Here is a 23,206-nt window from a genome sequence, read left to right on the forward strand (position 1 = left end):
CCTATCTCTTATCCTATACCGGCTGCAGCCGGTCTCCGCCGGCCTCGGGGGCGCGCCGCCGCCGACCATGTGCTGCGAGCGCTGAGCGCCGCCAAGGAAGGGGCCGGCCTGGCGCGCGCGCGCCGGCCCACGTGGACCGGGGCCGCGCCCGGCGCGCGCCCGCTCAGGTCCCGGGCTGGGGGTCACGGAAGGTAACGGCGTCGCAGTCCGGCTCGGAGCCGCCCCCGCTCACGCCGCCGGGGTCCTTGGCACGCCACCCCCGTCTCCCCGACCCAGGCGCGGCTCTGCACCCCTGGCGCGACCAGACCCCGGCGCTCTGCCGCACTGCCAGTGGGAGCGCGGGCGTGTTCGGGGGCGCCTGCACCCTCTCTGCTAGGACCCCTAGCCGGGCGCGCGCGCGCGGGTCCCCAGGCCGCTTCCCTTCCCTCAGCTCCCCGACGCGCCCACCGCCAAGTCTCGCCCGCGCCCTGAGGATTTGGGGATTTGCCTTGGGGGGCGCGCTGGGGCTGTTCCCCGGCGGCGCTCCCCGCGAGCAGAACAGGTTCCTTCCAGTTTGGGTGTGAGCTGCGCGCGCGGCGCCGCGGACCCCAGTTCCTCCTCCAGCGCTCACTTCCCCCAATTTCGTCAACTCGTGCTCCCCCCAAGTTCCCCTTTGGCGGGGGAGGGACTGCCGAAATGGGCCCGAGGGAGCTAGCGGCCCGGCTGCTATGGGTGCCCTGCTTTTCACTCTTTGCTGTAAGAGCAGCAGCAGCAACACAAACAGCATCCGCGTTGAAGGGATGTGAGCCGCCAGGCTGAGTCAGCATCCCCGGCCCCGGGCGCGCGCGCATCCTCCCTGCCGGGCGGAAGGCGACGTGCGCACAGGTGCATGGCTGCCTAGCCCGCGGGGAGCTCCCGGTAGGGGAGGGACCCTGATGTTCAGGCAATACGTGCCCCTCATCCCTAAGTCCTCGACCCCAGGGTCACTGTTGACTCAGCACAGGATTCACGAGAAACCTCGGTTAAGAGCTCATCCTGGGGACAAAGCAGTGTGCCGGATCCCAGGCATTTTGGAGCCCACGGGGGCGCAGGCTTGGCTTCCTGGTCTCCACCTCACATCCCCGGGGCCAATTTGGGACCTGCTCGAAAGCAAAGGCCTTATTCTCCAAATTCCTCTCCCAGCTTTGGCACCGGCTGCTCCCTGCAATTGGGGTTTGGAGAATGTGGTTCTAACGTGAGAAACTCAAGAGAGCCTAGTTTGGGAGTGTGTGCACGGAGGGTCGCCACCGGGAGGAACCGGCGATCTGAATTTTAATAAAAATCCCTCCTTGCTCGCTGCCTGATTTCTCTCATGATTTTGGGATAGGGTCCGCTGAGTTAAATGCCGCCCTGTGCTGTTAACAAGCTCCAGCGTGGGTTAGGTGGGAGCAGGTGTGTTGGGGTACACCGCCGTTACGGCCAGTACAGTACAGCCAGGGGCCACTGAGTAGCTTTGCAACCTTGTCGGAGTCACATCTTAGAGCGTCAGTTCCCCAAACTGTAAAATGGGGACAATGGTGGCATTCCCAGAACTGAAAGATTTAATTTAGATGCCTGTAAACTTCAGATCAAAGTGACTGGCGTATGGTAAGCCCTCAGGACCCATTAGGTCTTATTGTTATTATTATTTATGGCTTACCAAGTCCCACTGCTGACTCCAGCACACCTTGCAAGCGATCCTTTCTGGAGTTGTTCTTCGAAGATTCCGCAGGTAATGATCTTTAGAAACTGATTTTAATACTACAATAAAAGCAGTGCTAAAACAGGACTGACTGTAAGTTAATCTCTGTTATTGAGGATCTTACAGTGCATTAGGACCTGTCACTGCACTCAGCATGGAAATGTCATACTTAATTCGACGCAGCATTTACTGTGTTGAGTCTTGCTTGAGAACCTAGGGGTGCAGCCCACCATTTATAACTGTCATTTATGACTCTAAGCAAGTCATGAAAGATCTTAGTGCTTCAGCGGTTTGATTTTAAAAATTAGATAAATAAAAATTAGATAAATAATACCAGAAGCGCTGGAGGTGAATGAATGATTGGGAAAGTCACGTGTGAGTATTTGACCAAGTGAAACCACTGGCTGTTGGGAGGGGGCATAACTGTAACAGTAATAATAATAATAATAATAATATTTTTATTAATAATAATTGTACCTATTATTAATTTTTTGCATATTTGCTTCGTTTCCAACACCGTATTAAGTGTCATACGTATGATCTAATTTTAAGCCCATCAGCAACCTTCTGCAGTTGACACTCATCCCCATTTTGCAGACAAGAAAAGTTGAGGCACAGAGCACTGGAGGTATTCACCGGAGGTTTCACAACGTTTATGGACACACTGACCGTTTTTGCAACCAGAGCTCATCCACAGATGACATTTGCCACCTGTGTTTGGATAACAGCGAGGTGACTGGAAATCCAACCTCTGCCCAGCCTTACCAGCCACAGACCGATGACTCTTGCCCGCCCTGGTTAGAGGCTGGCTCTACCTTGTTCCTTCAATCTTAGTCAGACGAAGCGTGAAAACCCCTGCTGTTTTCACTCCTCCAGGGAAAGCAAAGAGAGGGAGAGCACAGTATTACCATGCTAATCAACCCCCCCCCCCAACAAAACTAACTCTGTTTACTTCTAAATCCGAACAAAAGAACCTTTGGAGTCTGGAGTACAGAACCAGAAAAATCTGGAAATTAAGTCAAGGGTTCAGCTCGCCTCTTAGCCTCTTCTGTTGTGTCTGTTGCAACCCATGTCAGCAGAGCCCTCCGGCCCTTCATTTACGGTGGGCAAGGCGATAATGATGCCCTTAAAAAGTCCCTCAGCATCTTCTCGGGAAATAAATTGGCTCCTGAGAGCTATCCCCACTGCTTTCTCTTTTCTAGCCATCTTGCTCAGGGTCATTTGCATGAGAACAGATTCCTTTGTACAAAGTTGGCCTGCTTGTTCTCTGTCAACATTTAGAGTCCTTCTAGTCTTCACGTTGGGTTGCTAGGCAGATATGACCCTGGCTTGCAAATAAGCTCACTGCATTTACCAGCCCGTGAGAACTTCAACTTGGGGTAAGTAGATTGAAAGGAATCTTGTCTGGAGCTCAGAGAGGAGCAAGGCTGCTTTTAGGGGCTGGGTCTTCTGAGCAGCCAGTGAAGAGGGGGAGCATTTGGTGGGGCTTCTACTGAGGGCCTTGATTTCCCTCCTACCCACACTCCCCCTTCCTGTGTCTGCACCACCCATCCATTATCTCATCTGAGGGCCTGTGTGCTGGGTGACCCACGTGTATCTGATTGAAGCAAATTCTTGCTTTAAAACTTCAATATCTGCTTCTCCAGACGGCGGAGAACCTCACAGGCTTTTCCATCCAGGAATACTGATATTCCAGGTAGATGTGCTGAGTTGATCTTGTGGTTCGTGAAGGTTCCCCCAACCCCTACATTTGACAGTTTGAAGGAAAGCAGGGCCCTTCAAATGGGAATGCATGCTCCTGGAGGAATTTGAAGATTTGCCCAAGGGCTTGAAGGCACAGATCATTTTAGAGGAATCAGTTTTCAGAACCCAGCTCTTTCCTAAAGCAGATCTGTCTGAGAACCCAGGGTGCTGCGGCCCTGGTGCGTCATTAGCCCTGTACAGGTGGCCCGTTCCCACTTAATCAGAACCGGGACCTCAGCAGGGTGCTCTGCTCCGGCTAAAATGTCTCCGGGGGAATATCGAACTATTGATGTCAAGGAAACTGCCTTTCTTCAAGTCAGTATGACTCTTTAAGTCACACTTCTCTTCTTCAAGTCATCCTTCCCGTCCATCTTGTTAAAGATGCTTGTGCAGTAAAATTATCGTCTGCTTAATAATAACTTGTCAAAATTTATAATATATTTGTTTGATTATAAATTATCACTTAGAATAATAATTGTGATAGTAACTCAATCTAGAAGGGATATTTTTTTCACGCTTGGAGTAGAATGTAAAAAATTAAATTTCAATTTATATGCAAAATCTGTATTTCAGAGAAATGGGGCAAGCTAACTAAGTACTTTTGAACATAAAAATATATTGTATTGAGATAGAATGGAAATACAGTTTTGAAAAAAATGATAGAAAATTTCTGACTTAATGAGAAATGTTCTCACGTAATTTTTAAAGGAATGATGGTGGTTTTCAAATTGTTCTGGTGTTTACATTACATTGTATATATTAAAAAGAGTGGTTTAATAGTTTTATTATAAAAGTCTACATTTACAGATTCAATTGAAATGATATCTTTGGCAACTAATTTAAAGTTATGATAAACATTGACGATAACTCCAAACTGTGTGAGGGTGGTATGAACCGAACGTCTGTGCCCCACCCCCCACCCCCAAACTCATGTGTTGAAACCCTAACCCCCGTGTGATAGTATTTGGAGATGGGGCCCTTGGGAGGAATTAGAGTTGGATTAAGCCCTAAGGGTGGGGCTCTCATGGTGAGATTAGTGCCCTTATAAGAAGAGGAAGACAGAAATCTCTGTCTCTCTGAGCACACACACCGAGGAATGGCATGTGGACGCACAGCGAGAAGGCAGCTGTCTGCGAGCCAGGAAGAACTCCCTCACCAGGACCCAACCGTCCTGGCAGCCCGATCTCAGACTTGCAGCCACCAGACCTGTGAAAAAAGAAATTTCTCTTGTTGAGGCCACCCAGTCTATGGTATTCTGTTATGGCAGCCTGAGCTGACTGATACGGATGAGGTTTATTGTTTTTCCAAATCCCCTTATGGGATACCCAAGCAAAACAATTTGTAGGCCACTGAGTATGGTCCATATTAATATGAGGCCAAGAAAGATGTGGTCCCTGCTGTCATGGGTTCAGTTCTGGGGAGATAAAACAAACTCAAGAGTCACCATAGTGGACCGTGCAAGGCCAGGTAGGGGAGGTAAAATGGAGAGGTACGAGGTAAAATGCTGTAAATGTAAGACGCACGTGAGCGTGGGCTCTGGAGCCTCACCTCGCATCTCAGCTCTGCCCTCACTAGCTATGTCACCTTGGGCAAGTTATTTAACCTCTCTCTACCTCAGTCTGCTCCTCCAAGAAGAGGGGGGAGGGTAATAATAATAACACCGACCGCATAGGGTTGCTGCTGCTTGGGGGAGCTCCCTGCTGTGCTGCTAGGTTAACTGATTAACGTGTGTAAGGGGCTTAGCAGCTTAGTGCTGTGCTTGGCTCCCGATGAGGCCCCGTGATTCTTGGCTGGGGGATTGAAGAGGATGGAAATCAGTGAGGCATATAACCGGCAGAAAGACCTTGCAAGGACTGGCAAGGGGGATTGGGCAGGGGTGAACAGCATGAGAAGATGGCAGGAGGCAAGGGAGAGCATGCCAAATTTGGGGACAGAGAAGTCACCTCCCAATCCATGGCGGCAGGAGCCTTGGTTATCTGACTTCTGCCTGCCTGGTTACTATCAGTGCAATGTTGATGATGTATATCACTGGGTGTGTATCATTCACTCTGGAGAAAGTTTTATTTGATTTCAACACTGGTATTTGTAGACTTCTCAGTCTTCATAGTTTGCTGCTCCTGGAGCTTTGTCATTCTCTTATTACTTAAAAAAAGTAAAGAAAGAGAAAACATCAGCTTGAGGAGGCCTCTATAAATATCTGAAGCCTATTGCAAGAGTCCTAAAAACAGGAAAACAGAAATTAAAATTCTCAAAACAAAGTGATTTTAATCACATTGGTTTCAGGAGTAAATTTTGTGACACAGTTTTGGGTCACAAAATCTAAGTGGAAATGTTAGAAAGTGCTGGGGATGGGACCACTGGGTTTGACCCCGGTTAAATTAGGCTTTCTTTGGATAATTGTTGAAGTTGCTTCACCCGCCATGTTCCTCAAGGCCGGGGACTAAAAACCTGCTTTCCTGCTACATTTCTTGCCTAAAGGGAGATGCTGGCTTTCTCCATCTTGTCTCAACATGCCCAGCCTGTCCTGCGGCTTCCTGGGATAATATATGGTGTTAAGCTCCTGTTTTAACCCTTTAGGACCAGAACATTCAAACATGTCCAGATGGCTGGGGGATGATGCAAAGAAGGTAGAAGGGTGCTACTGGACTGTGTTGTGGAGGCAAGGAGGGACCCTGCCCTGTGGTGGTCAGCGGAGGGCTCTGGCCTCCTTAGGTGAGCCCGACTGCTTAGTAGGGGTGTATGGCGGGACTGGGCGTGGGGGCGTCCATCCCTCCATCCCACACCCACTGCTCCTCTACCCGGGCAGCCTCTGCTCATCACAGCTCACTCATGAGCATTTGTGAGCATTTCTCAGGCCACAAAACCACACCCCAGAGGATGTGGTCCCTCCTCTCAGAGTGTTTACTGTCTAGTTCAGAAGCATTTCAACAAGTATACTTTTACAAGTGAGAATCCTGGAGGAAGGAGAACTTAGAAAAGTCATCTGAGCTTAGGGAAGTGAGGAGGTGAAGCTGAGCTTTCAGGGTGGGGCAGAGCAGGCTTGGCCATAGTTGTTGATGTTGGATGCACCCAGCCAGCAAATACTGATTCAACACCCTCTGGGCTAGGTACCGGGATTATGCAATACATAAAACAGATATTTGTCCCAGCCCTTATGGAATTGACATCGTAGAATTGTGACTTGCTGGAGCACCTTACCTAGTATCATGGACAAATAGTCCTTTTGGATATATCCGATATTGAAATGTAATTCCCGCTTTCAGTTAGCGTCAGCAAAGGGGGATTTTCCTCGCACCCAGCCTACATCTTGACTTGACCTCATACTGTTATATCATCCAAAACCAGATTTACCGGTAGGCAATGTACTCCAAGGACCATTCCAGCTATTGCCAGAGTCTGCCCAGGCAGAGAGACTTGGCTCAGGTTTAGCCCAAATGACACAGACAGCCATGGAGTTGTGTGACAAGGACCTATAGTTTGGAGCTTTGGAAATGCAAATCAGAGTGACTCTTCACTTTCCTTTGGTGTTGTTCATGACCATGGTGTTGGTAGCTTCTCCTGGGTTCAGAATCTAACAGCAGAGCAAGCTGACTGACAGTTGTGACAAAGACTCAGCCAATAACTACAGGGAGCCCGGATTTCACCATCTACACTCAGAGCAGTTTTGCTTAATATTAATTTTAGTAACGCTTTGGGCTTGCCTAGTTCTTTTTCAAAGTGTTCTCATATTTGTTATCTCTTTATCTTCTAAACTCTCAAGAGGTGGAATAACAATAGCCGACATTTCTGAGCACTTAGTGAGAGCAGACGTGTGTTGGGTTATTTCATTCTCACATTGTGTTTGGGGTGGAGGAAGTTTACTGTGGCTCTATAGTCCAGGTCAGTGGGGAAACTGAGGCACAGAGAGATTCAGTAACTTATCCAAGGCCACGCAGCTAGGGAATGATTATGCTGAATCCTGGACACAGCTTCTTCTGGAGAAACAGGTTAACACATCCCCAAAAGGCAAATTTGCCAAGTAACCGCTTCACTAGACTAAGCATTTTTTCCCCCAAGTTTTGGTCTTACCCCTACTTCTGCCTCTGCCTCGGCCTCAGAGTTTCTCAGGTAAAACTTAGCTGCAATCTGTCTCAGTTGGCTTGGGCTGCCGTAACATACCATAAAGTACGTGGCTTAAGCAACAGGACTTTATTTCCCACAGTCCTGGAGGCTGGGGACTCCAAGGTCAACATGCTGGCGGATTTGGTTCCCGGTGAGAACTCACGTCCTGGCTTGCAGACCGTCGCCTTCTTGCTGTGTCTTCTCTTGTAAGAGAGAGAACAAATCTGCTCCTTTCTCCTCTTATAAGGGCACTAATCCCATCACGAGGGCCCCACCCTCAGGACCTCATCCAACCCTAATGACCTCCCAAAGGCCCCTTCTCAAACACCATCACATTGGGACTTCGGGCTTCACCCTATGGATTTTGGGAGGATGCAACATGCGGTGCATAACAGAATCTAACGTATTTCATTGTAGAGGTGGAACTGATCCCGGGAAAGGGTCAATCTGCAAAAATAGGAAAGATAGCATGTCGAATTTAATAGAAAGTTCCCTATTCTCATGCAAAAATGACCAGAAAACAGTGAAACTTTTGGGGCCAGCCTGGTGGCGTAGTAGTTAAGTTCTTGTGCTCCACTTTAGCGGCTCAGGGTTTGCCAGTTTGGATCCCAGGCATAGACCTACACACTTTGTCAAGCCATGCTGTGGCAGCGTCCCACATATAAAGTAGAGGAAGATTAGTACAGATGTTAGCTCAAGGCCAGTCTTCCTCAAGCAAAAAGAGGAAGATTGACAACAGATGTTACTCAGGGGAATCTTCCTCACCAAAAAAAAGAGAAGAAACTTTGACACATGAACCACTGATCAATCTTAACATGACAGGGAGAAAGATAGGATGTGTAAAGTGGGCCTGCCAAAAAATCGCGCCTGAATCTGGTCTCACCTCTAGATCTGCAAACCAGTTCACAGGGAAGACTAGGGTCCACGGAGCATTTTAAATGACACCATGGGGTACAATCAATCAGATGCAAAATTTGAATAATTTTATAGGACAAACAACCAAATTTATTTACAAATAGATTGTAGGGAAGAGAGAGGAGGAACTTATAAGTGAAAAGAGAAGAGAGAGAAGAATCAAATTCAATGTGTGGTGGCATTTGGATCCTGATCAGAACAAACCAACTGTAAAAGAACCATTGATGAGACGAGGGAAGACATTTACGCACGGATTGGATTTTTGATGATGCTAACAAATTATTGTTAATTTTAAAAGGGGCTTATTAATAGAATTGTAGTTACATTTAAAAAGAATTCTTAACTTTTAGAGAACCGGATAGAAGTGTGTATGGATGAAATGACGTGCTATCTGAGGTTTGCTTCAGGATAATCCAGCGTTCATGGAGGAGGAGGGGAAGGGAGGCAGGAGAGAGACAGATGAAACCCGACTGGCCGTATGTTCATAATCGTTGAATCTAGATTTTGGGTAGCTAGGCGTGAGTTTCTCAACTTCTGTGTGTTTGACAACTCCCATAATAAAATGGTTAATAAATAATAAGTAAATACCACTTGGTAAAAAGTCCTTAAAAATTTGGCAAACAGGGTTTCAGGGAGTGGATTTCGGGTAACTGACCTTGAGCCCTTTCCACTTGACCACACCCCTCAGGATTTTTCTTCTCAAGTGGAGGACAGAATTTTAGAGAAAGGATGTTATTCAGAGGCCCGACCACTCTCTCTGTTTTTCTGACCTGTGTTCAAGGACCCGCATACAATTTCCTCAGGGCTACCGCGTTTTCAGAGACATGGCATGATGCCACCTCTGCCCTCCCAAATTGGCTCCTGCCACATGGCTTCCTTCTGTGACAGTCCCAACAGGTGGTTCCAGCCTAAAGCCAGGCAGGATGTCATATGCCCCCCGTGGATGAGTTTCCTGGCATTGTTGGGTTCACAGAAATGGTATTCCCAACAACAGGGTCTGGCTTGAGGTCTTTAAGCTTTAAAAAAAAAAAAAAGAAGAAGCATTTTAATTATCTAGGTGGAATTGCTTTCCCAGCTTGGATAGAGGCATTCAAGCAAAGATTTCCTTTGCTCCAGTTATAAGACAGGTAAGGACTAGGGATGTAATGTACAACGTGACGACTATAGCTAACACTGCTGGATGGTGTATTTGGAAGTTGCTAAGAGAGTAGATCCTGAAAGTTCTCATCACAAGGAAAAACTCGTTTTCTTCTTTTCTTTTCTTGTACTTATATGAAATGATGGATGTTAACTAAACTTATTGTGGTAATCATTTCACAACATGTGTAAGTCAAGTCATTATCCTGTACACCTTAAACTTACACAGTGCTGTATGTCAATTATATGTCAATAAAACTAAAAGAAAAGAATATAATAGGAAAAAAAAGATTTCCTTTGCATTCTCTGTTGAGCTAAGACTGAGGGCCCCCAGGTGCACTCTGAGGAAGCAATCTTTCTGAGTTGGGCCAGCCCCAAACTGGTATGTTTGGGTCTAGGGGCAAAGAAAGGGGCACAAGGATGTTTATTACACACAGGCATTAAATAACCCACATAACCATTTGTCCTGGCTGCCACGGTAACTGGATTCTCCTCTTCACTTGGGCCTGGATTAGGGTGCGGCAAAATTTTAAGGAGGTGCCCGCCGTCAGTCGTGGGACTGCTGGATGGGTGCCTGAGAGGGAGTGCCACACCCTCAAATTTCGTGCCCCAGGCGCTTGGCTTGCCTCACCCTAGCGCTGTCTCTCACCTGGACTCACCTGGGCTGATGCAATGGACTCCTAACTCCTCCGCTTCTTCTCTTACCTGCCACCCTGCAGTACACTTGTGAAGTCTCTACAGAGCAGCTGGAGAGATTCTCTTACCACCGGAGTCAGAACTTGCTGCTCTGGCTCAAAGCCTTCTCTAACCTCCCTTCTTGCTCGGTGAAAGCCTGTCTTCCTCTTGACTCCACCTAATCCTCGCCCTCCCTCACTGCACTGTGTCTACAGTGGCATCTTTGCTGCCCCTCATGTGAGCCGGCCCCATTGCCCTTGCTGGCTTCTCTGCAGGCCACACCTTTCAGACACCACTTCCGACAGCTGCCGAGCTTCCTCCCTTCCCTCCTGCAGGTCTTAGAGAAAGATCACCTGCTCAGCCAGGTTGTCTCTGACCTTCTTTAACTCTGCCCCTGCTCGCCCCCACACCCTCCATCTCCTTCCTGATCTGATTTTCCCCTGGAATTTTATTTTACTCATTTCCTTTCTTCCCCTCACGGGAACGGAAGCAGCGTGAGGACAGGGGTCTTGGGGTTTCACTCTCTGCTGTGTGCACGGTGCCTAGATGGAGACCTGTCACTCAGTCCACGCTTGCTGGGTGGATGACAAGGCCTGGGGGAATCATTTCAGACTGCACGTGGGCAGCTGGCACCCCGGGCCCCTCCTGGCAGCTGCGTGTGCCTGCTGGCCCCAGCCAGCGCCGCGGCCGTGTTCTGACTTGGCGGGTGGAACAACAGTGCTCTGCGACCAGAGATCATGCTCCCCTGCGCCTTTGTCTTTTTTGGCCTCAGCTCATCAGAAGCTTTGTCTCTGGAAAACCGACAGAGCCCTCTGCCAGAAAGGTCTGCCGACCTTCTTGTTATTTCAGCTGTTTTCAAGGCTCTCTGAGGCTGCTTGGCCACAGGGAGGCCCACGGGGAGCCAGAGTCAGGTGATGGACTCCAGACACCACAAAGAGCATCTTCAGGTTGCCTCGTTCCATCCACTTCTCAGCCCTTCTGGCTGGCAACCTCTCTCTTGGTCACTTCGCTGCTTAGGAGGGCCTTGACCTAGCAGCAAGCCCGGAACCTGAAGGGAGCTCACACTTTGATAGACCCAGCAGCCCTGCTTTGAAACAGGGGTCGTAGAAATGGACATGAATCAGTGCTAAATCTGATATGCAACGAAACCTTCTCGCTCCTGCTGCCCGAGGAGCCCTGAGACATGGGCGCTGGTTCATGCTTGTGCTCAGCAAGGGTCTATCCCAGTGGGTTCTGCTCGGATGGGACAGACGAGCCTTCCTCGTGGGGTTTATTGAATAGGGTGGTCAGGTACCTTCCACCCCAGTGGAAGGATGGGTGAATGCTGTATTTGCCAAAGGTTCCGCCTTTCTTCCTCAGCCCAGAGGAGTGCTCCTTCCTGTGTCTACTCTCCCTTCTGAGACGGGGAGGGAGGTGTGCACTGAAAAAGTTGGAAAGCAACCTCAGATAAGGGACTGAACTCTGAGTCTCAGCTTGGATCTTTTAAAAAATCCCCCCCCAGCTTTATTGACGTATAATCAACGATTAAAAATTGTATATATGTACTGTGTACAGTGTGATGTTTTGACATACATATACATTGTAAAGCGATTGCCCCAGTGGTGAACACATCCATTATTTCACGTAGTTACCTTTTTAATTTTTTTGTGGTGAGGACATTTAAGATCTACTCTCTTAGCAAATTGCAAGGATGTGATACAGTATTACTAACTATAGTCGCCATGCTGGACATTTGATCTCCAGAAGTTATTCATACTGCAGAACCGAAAGTTTCTATCCTTTGACAAACATCTCCCCATTTCCTTTACCCCTCAGCCCCTGGCAAAGGCCGTTCTACTTTCTGCTTCTATACATTCAACTTTTTAAGATTCCACATATAAGTGAGATCATGCAGTATTTGTATTTCTGTGCCTGGCTTATTTCACTTAGCAGCATGTCCTCCAGTTTCATCCATGTTGTTGGAAATGACAGGATTTCCTGTTTTTTTTTTTGCTTTTTTGATGAGGAAGATTGACCCTGAGCTAACATCTGTTGCCAATCTTCCTAGTTTTTTGTTTTCCTCCTCGAAGCTCCAGTACATAGTTGTATATCCTAGTTGTAGGTCCTTCTAGTTCTTCTATGTGGGATGTCACCACAGCATGGCTTGATGAGCAGTGTGTAGGGCCTTGCCCAGGATCCGAACCAGTGAACCCCAGGCTGCCAAAGTGGAGTGCACGAACTTAACCACTCAGCCACAGGGCCAGCCCTGATTCCCTTCTTTTATTTTATTTTTTTTAAGATTTTTTTTCTTTTTTCTCCCCAAAGCCCCCAGTGCATAGTTGTATATTTTTTTTCAGTTGTGCATCCTTCTAGTTGTGGCATATGGGATGCCGCCTCAGTGTGGCTTGATGAGTGGTGCCATGTCCACACCCAAGATCTGAACCAGTGAAACCCTGGGCCTCTGAAGTGGAGCGCGCGAACCCAACCACTCGGCCATGGGGCCAGCCCTAATTTCCTTCTTTTTAAAGGCTGAATAATATGGCATTGCTTATATATATTATATAACAGCACATTTTCTTTATCTGTTCATCCATTGATGGACATTTAGTTTAATTCCATATCTTGGCTGTTGTGAATAATGCTGCAATAAACACAGCAGCACAGATATCTCTTCAAGATACTGATTTCATTTCCTTTCGATAAACACCTAGAAGTGGAATTGCTGAATCATATGATCATTCTATTTTTAATTTTTTGAGGAACCTCCATACTGTTTTCCATGTCAGCCTTGATCTTAATCAAAGTCCATGGCTTGGAGTCCCTTCTTTGAATGTCTGGCTTGCCTTTTCCTTTTAGTTAAAAAAACTGAACGGGGAAAGGACTAAACGTCTCCCTGGCGGTGTGGGCGTGAAGGATAATGCGATGGTGTACTAGCTAAAATTAGCTTATTTCCAGTCTATGAATCATTTAAGTATTAATGATTCTCTTTGCAAATCCTCAAAGAAATGTTTTATCATGGAACTCTTAAGAAAAACAATCTGTTTATTTATGTTCCCACCTTAATTTTAGCTTCTTTCTTAAGTGAATTTTTTTCCCTGAAATCTTTTGTGTTGGGTCTTTCCAAAATAGGTTATGGATGAAGAATGGGGCTACTCTAGTGTTCCAAACTAAGTAGCTTTAAGAAGAAAAGCCTCCTGTGGTTGTTGCTCATGGTCAGAAGCCAGTAGAATGAGGTTTGGAATCAAACAGCAGGTCAACAAGTGTTTGTTAGGCACCCTCCTAGTGCAAGGGTTCTTTCTTCTAGAAAAAGAGAAGTCTTTTGGGCCTCAAGATCAACAAATACCAGTTGAATCTAATTGAGTTTGAAATAATAACTCTCCTTTTGGAAAACGGAAGAATTTGCATTTCTGAACAATTGATTCATTGGCCTCCAGAGGACCATGACTGTTTACTTGGACTTCCTTTTATTTTGATTAAGTACGTATCTGCCCATCCTTTTGAGTTTATCTAGGTCTTCCAGAATTTACATACCTCCAACCACCCCCATCCACTGGGGTTGGCCTTTAGGTTGGCTGGCTGACTTTGTCAGCTGTGCATTCCTTCCTCAAGGGCAGGAATACACAACTGGAAATAGCATCTGTCATACCCCCAACCCTGGTAGCATCTTCATAAATTACAAATTGGTTCTCCTTGAATCCTCTCCATGGGTTGGGTGTTCAACTGAAGTTTTTATTTGGTCCAGAATTTCAAATCTGTGTCTCCTTACTAACTTTGTAAATTTAGGGCTGTTAAGTGAACTCAGGGTAATATGGTTCTATTCTATGGTTTCCATTTGCAGCTTGCAGTTGAAAGCATAACCTTTAATTCCTGTCTTTCAAAACTCAACCAGATTTATTGCTTTCTTGTTTATCCACTGAAGCTGAATCATCTCCATTTGGGTTAAGCATCAGTTAGGTTAATCATTTCCAGTTAGGTTAGTTTTCCTCTAGGTCCAGAATCATGATGTTTTGTTTTCTAAGCATCTTACTACTCAAAGTGTGGTCCAAGAACTAGCAGTCTAGGCCTCACCAAGGAGCTTGTTAGAAATACAGGTCCCGGGACTGGCCCCATGGCAGAGTGGTTAAGTTCATGCACTGGTTCGGATCCTGGGGGCAGACATGGCACTGCTCATTAGGCCATGTTGAGGCGGCATCCCACATGGCACAACTAGAAGGACCCACAACTAAAAATACACAACTATTAACCGGGGGGCTTTGGGGAGAAAAAAGAACAATAAATTCTAAAAAAATTTAAAAAAAAAAGAAAGAAAGACATACAGGTTCCAGGCCCCAGCCTTACCTACTGAATCTGCATCTTAATAAAACCTCCGGCTGATTCATATGTACATCAAGTGTGAGAAGCCCTGATTGAGAGTGTCGTCAGATTTTTGTATTAAACATTACATCGTCAAGATGTAAAGGGACATATTTCCATTAAAAATTTTTTCTAACATTTTATTTGGAAACATTTCAATCATATAGCAAAATTGCAAGGGTTCTACAGTGAACTCCCATAGAATCTTCACCTAGATTCTACCATTAGCTTTTTTTCTTGCATTTCCTTTTTTCCCCAAATTAATTTCTGTTGCAGATTTTATATAGAAATGTGAGTTTACAGCATGACTGTTATAAAGGAAGCATGGGTCTCACTGATGTCTTAGCAGCAAGGGTCTCACCCTTTCTTCTAGAATCCTCATTGGATTTGATAAGGTCACAGTTAATTTAGGAATTTCTTGTGAGTCAGAGAAGCATGGTGCGGTGGGAGTGGGGAGTGCTGGGATTTCACAGAGTTGGGTGCTGGCCCTTACTCCCTCCACAACACTTGACCTCCGTATCCTCATCTATATTGTGAGTGGGTTGAGCATCATCGTCTCCAAGGTCACTTCCAACCCTGTGATTATAGGTCCACTGCAAATATTATTGGCATCACTATTTCTCAGGTGGAGAAACTGATGAGCCAGTTAAATATTCGAATAAGAAGGAAAATATGCGTTGGCATGGAAAAGTGATTATTTCCTAAGCTACTGAGTAAAACACAGCTGCACTGGCAGTTTTAACTCTGTTTTCTTGTCAATTTTTGTTCTTTTAGGAAATCTTAGAGAAACGTGAAGCCCTTAACCATCTGGAACTCAGAAACTCATTCGGGGCTGACTGCGGCTTCTAGAACATCCAGGTGCTCTGCACATGTGAGGATTTGTCCTGCACTCGCCAGCTGGAGTCCTGAACAGATGCAAGGCTGGTGCTCTGGCTTTAACATCCCTGAGCACAGAGGGGTCATTTTCTAAGTGGCCAAGGAGCAGTTGTTGACACCGATGTCTCCTTGCTGTGCACAGCCAGTCTTCTTACGGAGCTGCGGTGAGGAAAGCCAAATTCGGGGCTGCAAATTTCCTGACTCTTTTGAATTAGGATTCCAGATGGGGGCCCTATTTCTGTAGCCCTCACCAACCCTATAGGCATCACCACCACCACCCCTGCCACCACCACCAGTATCCTCTTGCAAACTCTACTACTGCTCTCAAGAGACTCCCGGCATTGAAAGTGAGCTGTCCGAGAAGTCTCTAGCTGTGGCCTGCCATCACTCCACACAGTCCCAATCCTCCCCTTACCACGATGGGCTGGCTTTTTCTAAAGGTTTTGTTGGCGGGGGTGAGTTTCTTGGGATGTCTTTATCCTCTTGTGGATTTTTGCTTCAGTGGAGAAACAAGAGGCCAGAAGCCAAATTTCGTCATCATTTTGGCAGATGACATGGGATGGGGTGACCTGGGAGCAAACTGGGCAGAAACGAAGGACACTGTCAACCTTGATAAGATGGCTGCAGAAGGAATGAGGTGAGTCTTGAGGATACCAAGCCAGCACCTCTTTGCATGGCTTACCCTGCCTCGTCTGGGGGGATGGAGAGTGTAAGGCACTGAAAGAGCAATTGATGGGTCCATGTTGATTTAATTAATCGATTACTCAGTTTGAAGCCAGTACAGCATCATGAAGAAATTCATCTACCCATCCATCCATCCATACCTTTGGTAAGACTTATTGTGTGTGTGTGTTAGGAGCTGAGAATACAGAGGCAAACAAGATAAAAATCCTTGCCCTTAAGGTACTTATTGTCTGGTAGAGGAGACAGGTTAAAAGGCAAATAAAAATTCCAATCTAGTACCTGAGCCTGCGGCAGGAATTTTTGGAGTGGGGAACCCAGCCTGGGTGTTCAAGGCAGAAGGTGACCTTTGAAGAACAACTGCGAGTCAGGGAAGCACACGAAAGCAAGAGCACTTATGTGTGAGCAGACGAGACTTATTGATCCATTTAGGCACATTTACCTTGAAGGCACAGCAAAGGGTGAGAAGTGTGCATCTGAACGGGTCAAAGTGTTGATAAATTGGGTTTTCTTGGTTTTTTTTTTTTTTTTTTGAGGAAGATTAGCCCTGAGCTAACATCCACTGCCAATCCTCCTCTTTTTGCTGAGGAAGACTGGCCCTGAGCTAACATCCGTGCACATCTTCCTCTATTTTGTATGTGGGACGCCTACCATAGCATGGCTGGACAAGTGGTGCCATGTCCGCACCTGGGATCCGAACCGGTGAACCCCGGGCTGCTGAAGTGGAACGTGTGAACTTAACCACTGCGCCACTGGCCAGCCCCCAATAAATTGTTTTTGTTTAAACGCTGAGCCCCTTTCCCCATTGGACAGAGAACAGGTGTCAGAGCTTTCAGACTTCTGGGCTAACGTTCATTGGACCGGCCTGCTCTGATCCCACCTGCACTGGGTTAAACTCCTCCCTTAGGCTCATGGGAGTCATTCGCCTAGCTGGTTAGGACAGCGCATGGGGCATCTCCACAGAGTTTCAGCCACTTGTCTCCTCAAGCTGGGAGCTTTCTCCTGAGATAGGGGCCCTTGGGTTCCCTACATCTGGTCTAACCCACTCCAGTCCATCCTCCTCACCTCAGCCAGGGGGAACTTTCTAGAAACACTCCTCTGCTTCCAGTCCTTCAAAGGTAGGTTGTGAGCCTAAGGATAAAATCCAAACTCCGGGTAGCAGCTTACAAGACCAGCCCGTTCTCCTCACTGGCTCCTTGCACCGCCCCTTCCGTCTTGCAGCCCTCTGCACTGGTTGCCTCCCTGAGCCTGGGCCTCACCTGCGGACCTACTTCTTCCAGGTGCACTTTCCACTTCCTCTGTTTGGTTAGTTTCTACTCATCTTTTGGGTCCCAATTCCACATGAAGTCCTCAGGAAAGCTGTCTCAGACGCGTCAGGTGTCCTCTGCTCTTGCCCTTGCTGCTCTGCCTGGTTATTGTTGAACCATCTGACCACCTGTGTTGAGTTGACTAGCGTCCCCACCAAATTCACGTCCACTTGGAACCTCAGAACGTGACCTTATTTGGAAACAGGGTCTTTGCCAATGTGATTGGTTCCGGATCTCGATATCATAATCTATTGAGGGTGGGTCCTAAATCCAATGACTAGTGTCCTCATAAGAAGAGGAGAGGACACAGAAACGCACAAGGGAGCAGGTGATGTGAAGATGGAGGCAGAGAGTGGAGTGAAGCGTCTGTAGGCCAAGACCACCAAGGATTGCCAGCAACCACAAGAAGCTGGGAGAGAGGCCTGGACCAGATTCTCCTTTGAGCCTCCAGGAACCAGCCCTGCCGATATCTCGATTTCAGACTTCTCGCCTCTGAAACTGTGAGAAAATCAATTTCTGTCATTTTAAGTCACCCTGTTTGTGGTAACTGGTTGTGGCAGCCACAGAAAATTCATATACCTCACTTTTAGCTCTGGGCTTCAGGAAGGAAAATGCCTTGTCTATTACTCCTCCTTTATGTTCCTAGCATGCAGCACGGTGCCTGGCGCATAGTAGGCATTTGGTAAATATTTGTTCATCAATAAGTGGGCTGTAGGAGTTCAGGATGCCCTGAAATGTCACTCCGACGTTTGCACGGAGACATTTTCTCTAGGTAGAGAGTTCATCCACGGCATTTACCAGATCCTCAAAGGGAACTGGATTGCCAAATGCTTAGGATCTTCTGCTTTTAGTGTCGAGTGACTTTGTGGGGAAATATCTGGCCCATTATTTAAACCGAGATTTTGCGAGGCCTGGACATTCCTCTTTGGGCTGCCCCCACCAGCGCGCTCTCAACCTGAGCAGAAAGGGCATCTCGGGGACCAGATGCCAACACAGTTTGGTGGCCTCTCCTGCTTTTTTCTCCTCTTTATGAAAATATTCTTTCCATCTGAGCCTTGTGACAGGGGCCAGGTGGACGGCCCTCTGGCCCGAGGTCGACAGCTTTTCACTTTGTGCTTTGTTGACAGGAAAGCCAGCTTCCTGTGAGGCCACGGATTGATTCATCGCTGGCTTCTCCCACTGCCTACTCATGGCCAGTGGGGAACTGCGACTTTCAGATGAGAACTCATTGCCAAACAGGGTCTCAGGGTGACTTGAGAAAGTGTCTTTTGTATCGTCTTCTTTTTATTGGCTTGTTAGTTTCCTAGGTCTGCTGCAACCAGCTACTACAAACTGAGGGGCCTAACACGACACAGATTTATCCTCTCACATCATAGGATGTTGTGAGGGTTGAGTTAAGCAATCCTTGTAAGCTGTTAGCACAGAGCCTGGCACACAGTAGAGACAGACATATGTTAGCTATGGCTATTTCTGTTATTGTTATTAGAAATGATATCCATTTGAATTGTCAATGAGAATTGGCTACTCTGCATTATGAAAGGTCTAAATGATCAATCGTGGAAGGAGGAGTGGGTTTCCAGGGACAAATCCCTGTTAATCTCTACGTGGACCGTGCGCCCTGGGCCGACACCTGTATTTGAATCAAACACAACAGCTGCCACCACAGCTAACCTGTGCTGAGTGCTTGCATGGGGCCGGCTCTGGCATTGCCCCATTTGGCTCGGGTTACCTTCTTTCACAGATGAGGAAATCAAGGTGAAGTAACTCACCCAGAGTTAGTGAGTGGCCGCGTCCGCAGTCCCTCCTTCTAGAGCCTTATCATTAAGGGCTGGGAGGAAGAGAGGAATTAGCAAAGAGTTTCCTCTAAGGCCGGGCCTGCTTTGCCGTGGGGACTGTTGAAGAGGAGATTGGAGTCGCAACATTTTTCCTCCCTTTGGGGCTGACAAAGGATTTCTGTGCTGTCCAGGGACGAGAGGCACTTTGAGAAATGTGGTGCTGATCATGGAAAAGATGTAGCCACTGGGCAGCAGGCTCGAGCAGCCAGGGTGTGCGGTTGCTGAGGTTGCAGGTGCCCACGATCTCACCCTGCCCGCTCCAGCCCCATCTCCAAGCCCCTCCCCAGGCTCCCAACATTACGCTTATTTCTGTTCCTCGAGCACTTTTGCCTGTCTCGGGGCCTTTGCACTGACTGTTCCCTCTTACGGGCAAGCTCTCCCCTCAGGATTCGAGCGGCTGGTCCCTTCCCATCCTCCTGGTCTCCACTCAGATTCACATCCTTCAGGAGGCCTTTCCTGACCATTCTCTCCAGCACTGCCTCCCTTCACCATGCGTGTCTCTTACCCTTTCTCCTGCTTTTTTTCCATGACCTCTATCACTGTTGAAGTGATCTTTGTTTCCTTCTTTGTTGCATGTCACACTGGAACGTCAGCTCCTTCAAGGAGCAGCCTTATCTATCTTGTTCATGCTCCAGCCTGGCACATGGCAGGGGCTCAAAAAATGTTTGCTCACATATTTAGACTCCTGGATCTAACCTTTTGGACATGCACAGACGCGTTAACCACAGTGTGGGATCTGAAACCAGGCTGCCCCGGTCTGTCACTTGCTAGCTCTGGGACACTGGGCTCATCACTAAACTTCACCGGGCCTCAGTTTGTTCATCTCTAAAATGGGACAATAATGGCACCTACATCACAGTGTCATTTTGAGGAGGAAATAAGTTAAGTCATGCCGGGCTGTAGGAGAGTCCCTGGCACATTTTGGAGCTTGGTAGGTGTAGCTCGTATTCTCTGCTGTAACGTTGGCTCCACTGCCCTGCTCCCCACCGTGTCCCCCTGCCCTGGCTGGAGGGCCATGCTGATTCATTCAGCTTATGTTCCAACAGTCTGTGCCCTGACCCCCATCCTTCCCCAAGCTGGGCCGTAGAACTCAGCTTGATTCTGCTCATTCCTAGACCAAGTCCCCAAGGCCACATTTAAATGTTTGTATAACGTTTCCCTCTTACTTCCCTGCCGGCATACTCCATTTTCTTAATTTCTTCTTCTTCTTTTTTTTGGTGAGGAAGATTGGCCCTGAGCTAACATCTGTTGCCAATCTTCCCTTTTTTTTTTCTTCTCAAAACCCCAGCACATACTTGTATATTCCAAGTTGTAAGTCCTTCTAGTTCTTCTTTGTGGGATCCTGCCACAGCATGGCTTGAGGAGTGGTGTGTAGGTCCATGCCCAGGATCTGAACCTGTGAACCCTGGGCCACCAGACTGGAGCACGTGAACTTAACCACCATGCCACGGGGCCAGCCCCTCTGTTTTCACTTTAACCTGCCTATGGTAGATGCAATTTGCCACTTCTGTGGACGAAAAGGGCACCATTTACAACATAATTGTGATGTTATCATTGTTTCAGGAAAAAAAGGAGGAAGAAAAGCAGAATTTTCAGTGCCTCGATTTTGGTGTGCCTTTTTAGGCTTCTTAAACTCCATTTCCATGGAGATAAAATAAGGATTGTGGCCTGAACCCCCACAGCCTTGAGTTCATTTACAGTAGCTCAGGTCAAAGAGCATCCACACCACATACTGCTTGGGGGAAACTGAGGCCCAGAGAGAATTGAAATGTTTTTACTGTTATAGTCAGCTCGCTAACAGGTGGGGGACAGGTTATCTAGTTTACAGATTCGCCATGTTAAAAATAATGACAAACAATTTATTTGTGAAAAAAAAGTGAAAGCCCCCAGCAAGCAGCGAGCCTGTGCCTATCAGAGGGCATCATGGCTCAGGGGCTCTCTGTTGCTCCGTGACTGCGTATGTGTGTGGTGCAAGGCGCCCAGGCCCCTGCCCTTGTCAGTAGCTTTGCAGCCAACATGTTTTGCCCTTGACCTCGTGGGCTGTCGTTTCCCGGTGTCCTGTGCAAATCTGAGCTGGGCAGTGCTCTTGAACATTTGAAAGATTAAAAACGACATGATAACCAGGAGAAAGTTGAAATGTTGGAATTTAAATGAAAATGCCAGGGACTTAGTAATCAACTAAGACTTAACTTTCTCAAGCAATTAGAAAACTTGCCTTACAATATGGGAAAGAAGAATGAATTGCTCGTTGCTTTCAAAAAGAGAAAAGAACAAGTGCATTTCGTTGGCATCTCTTCCAGCATTGCCAGCAGTCTGAGAAATGTTTGAATCACTCTGAGAACCCGGTGAATAACCTTGATAATGCGACACTAGCTTGGTTTGTCTGCAGCACACCCAGGGAAGGCCAATGCTGGTTTCACCTGTGATCAACAAGTAGCGTATTTATTGAAATTCTCGGGTTGAGAAGTAATGTGCGTACGCCTCCTGGCTGGGTGGCTGGATTCAAACAATGGCTTAGAATGTCCAAACGGAGTTTTGAGCACCTGAGGGATCATGACCCTGTGTCCTGAGGGGAGAAGAGAATGACTGGTAATAGTGAGAAGGAAGTGGTCTCAGCCAGCAAAACCCAGATGCTGCCCGCTCACTTAAATTGTCTGCCTGGCTGGCTCAGAAATGAAGTTGACAGTATGTTGTAAATACGTTTACTTACGTAAATTGACTTGCAATATGTCAACTTTGCACCTTGGTTTCTCTTCCTCCCTGCCTCACTCCTTCTCTGCTCCCAATTTAATTTTGAGACGAGTCAGTGCTCCTGCTGAGAGTCATAGGCAGTGGCTTAGCCAGGCCTCAAAGATCAATATTCACCGCTGGAAGGTCAGAGGCTCCCAGGGGCTTGAGGCTGTTTCTAGAAAGGGCGTTGGGGAGGAATGAATTGAGCTGTCAGTTCAGTCAAACATCTAGAGTGATTTCTGTTTTCAGAATTGGCTTTTTGCGAAAATTCATCTGCCCTGTTACCTCTCAGGACTTTCTCAGCCATCGCCCCCACCTTTGGGATTTTGCAGTAACCCGAAGGAGGATGAGAACCAGGCTGGCACTCAAATCTGCAGGGGGTTGTAATGAGGTCTGGGGACACTGTGAGAGCTAGTAGGGCCAAAAGAACTTCCTGAACGAGACTTCTATTAGCAAGAGAAAGGCTTCTCCCACCATGTAATCCCCTTCCAGCTTTATCCCTCCCACCGCCCCCCGTAGTTCAGTTTCAGAGTTGAGGACCCTCATGAGGGAGAAGTCCTCTTGTCCTTTGCCCTTCGCCATTGACTCTGAGATGTTCACTTTGGGGACCCCATCCTATCTTCGCCTTGTAAGCTCTCAGCATCATGGGACAGGCAGGTTTACAGCTTTGTCCTTCGGTAAGTAGGTCAGATAGACATAAAAATCATGTACTGCCCATCTACCAACTGGAGCAAGGTAAAGCTTAAACAAAGGTTCTGAAGGTTTTATCCTCGTGGCTCTGTTTAATAGATGGGGACAGGCAGGAACACCGTGATCCAGATGTCAGCCAATCTTAGAGAAAAGGAACTGAAATATTAACCAGTGAGGCCTTGGTGTCAGCCTGCTTTGCAACTACAAGTTCAAAATAGCCCATCCAGTGCCTCTCCTTCATTCTCCTTTTAAGCCTCCCAACTACGGTCATTCAGCAATGAATCTCTACTAAGAGCAGGTCAGGAGACAAATGCTGGGGGACCCCAGCCAGCACTGCCTTGAAGAGACTTACAGCCTGGTAACGCATAAGGATAGGAAAGCCAGCTTTTAGAATGCAGAAGGGAGTGTGCTGGGAGAGTGGGAACTCCTGATGCCTCTCCCACCCCTGGGGCTTTTGTAACCTGAGTTGGATGTAATTGAATTGA

The 23,206-nt window shown here is 47.4% G+C and overlaps 1 protein-coding gene across 9 annotated transcripts in view; it reads left to right on the plus strand.

Moving 5' to 3' along the window:
* Positions 1 to 23,206, plus strand: part of ARSG (arylsulfatase G) — a 109,361-nt gene that overhangs the window by 23,276 nt on the left and 62,879 nt on the right. For 6 of the 9 annotated variants that reach the window (XR_011493905.1, XM_044745613.2, XM_070483485.1 and 3 more), the window contains exon 1: positions 15,759 to 16,115. Coding sequence is in view for 7 of the 9 variants with exons in the window: in XM_044745613.2 (XP_044601548.1) it covers positions 15,898 to 16,115 (218 nt within the window). In the remaining 2 variants the exon portion in view is untranslated. Of the gene's footprint in view, positions 1 to 15,376; positions 15,643 to 15,758; positions 16,116 to 23,206 lie in introns of those variants that run through there. The other 3 variants (XM_044745612.2, XM_070483483.1, XM_070483486.1) reach the window with 2 other exon arrangements.

The sequence above is a fragment of the Equus asinus genome, chromosome 13, assembly GCF_041296235.1.
Source record: "Equus asinus isolate D_3611 breed Donkey chromosome 13, EquAss-T2T_v2, whole genome shotgun sequence".
NCBI lineage: Eukaryota > Metazoa > Chordata > Mammalia > Perissodactyla > Equidae > Equus > Equus asinus.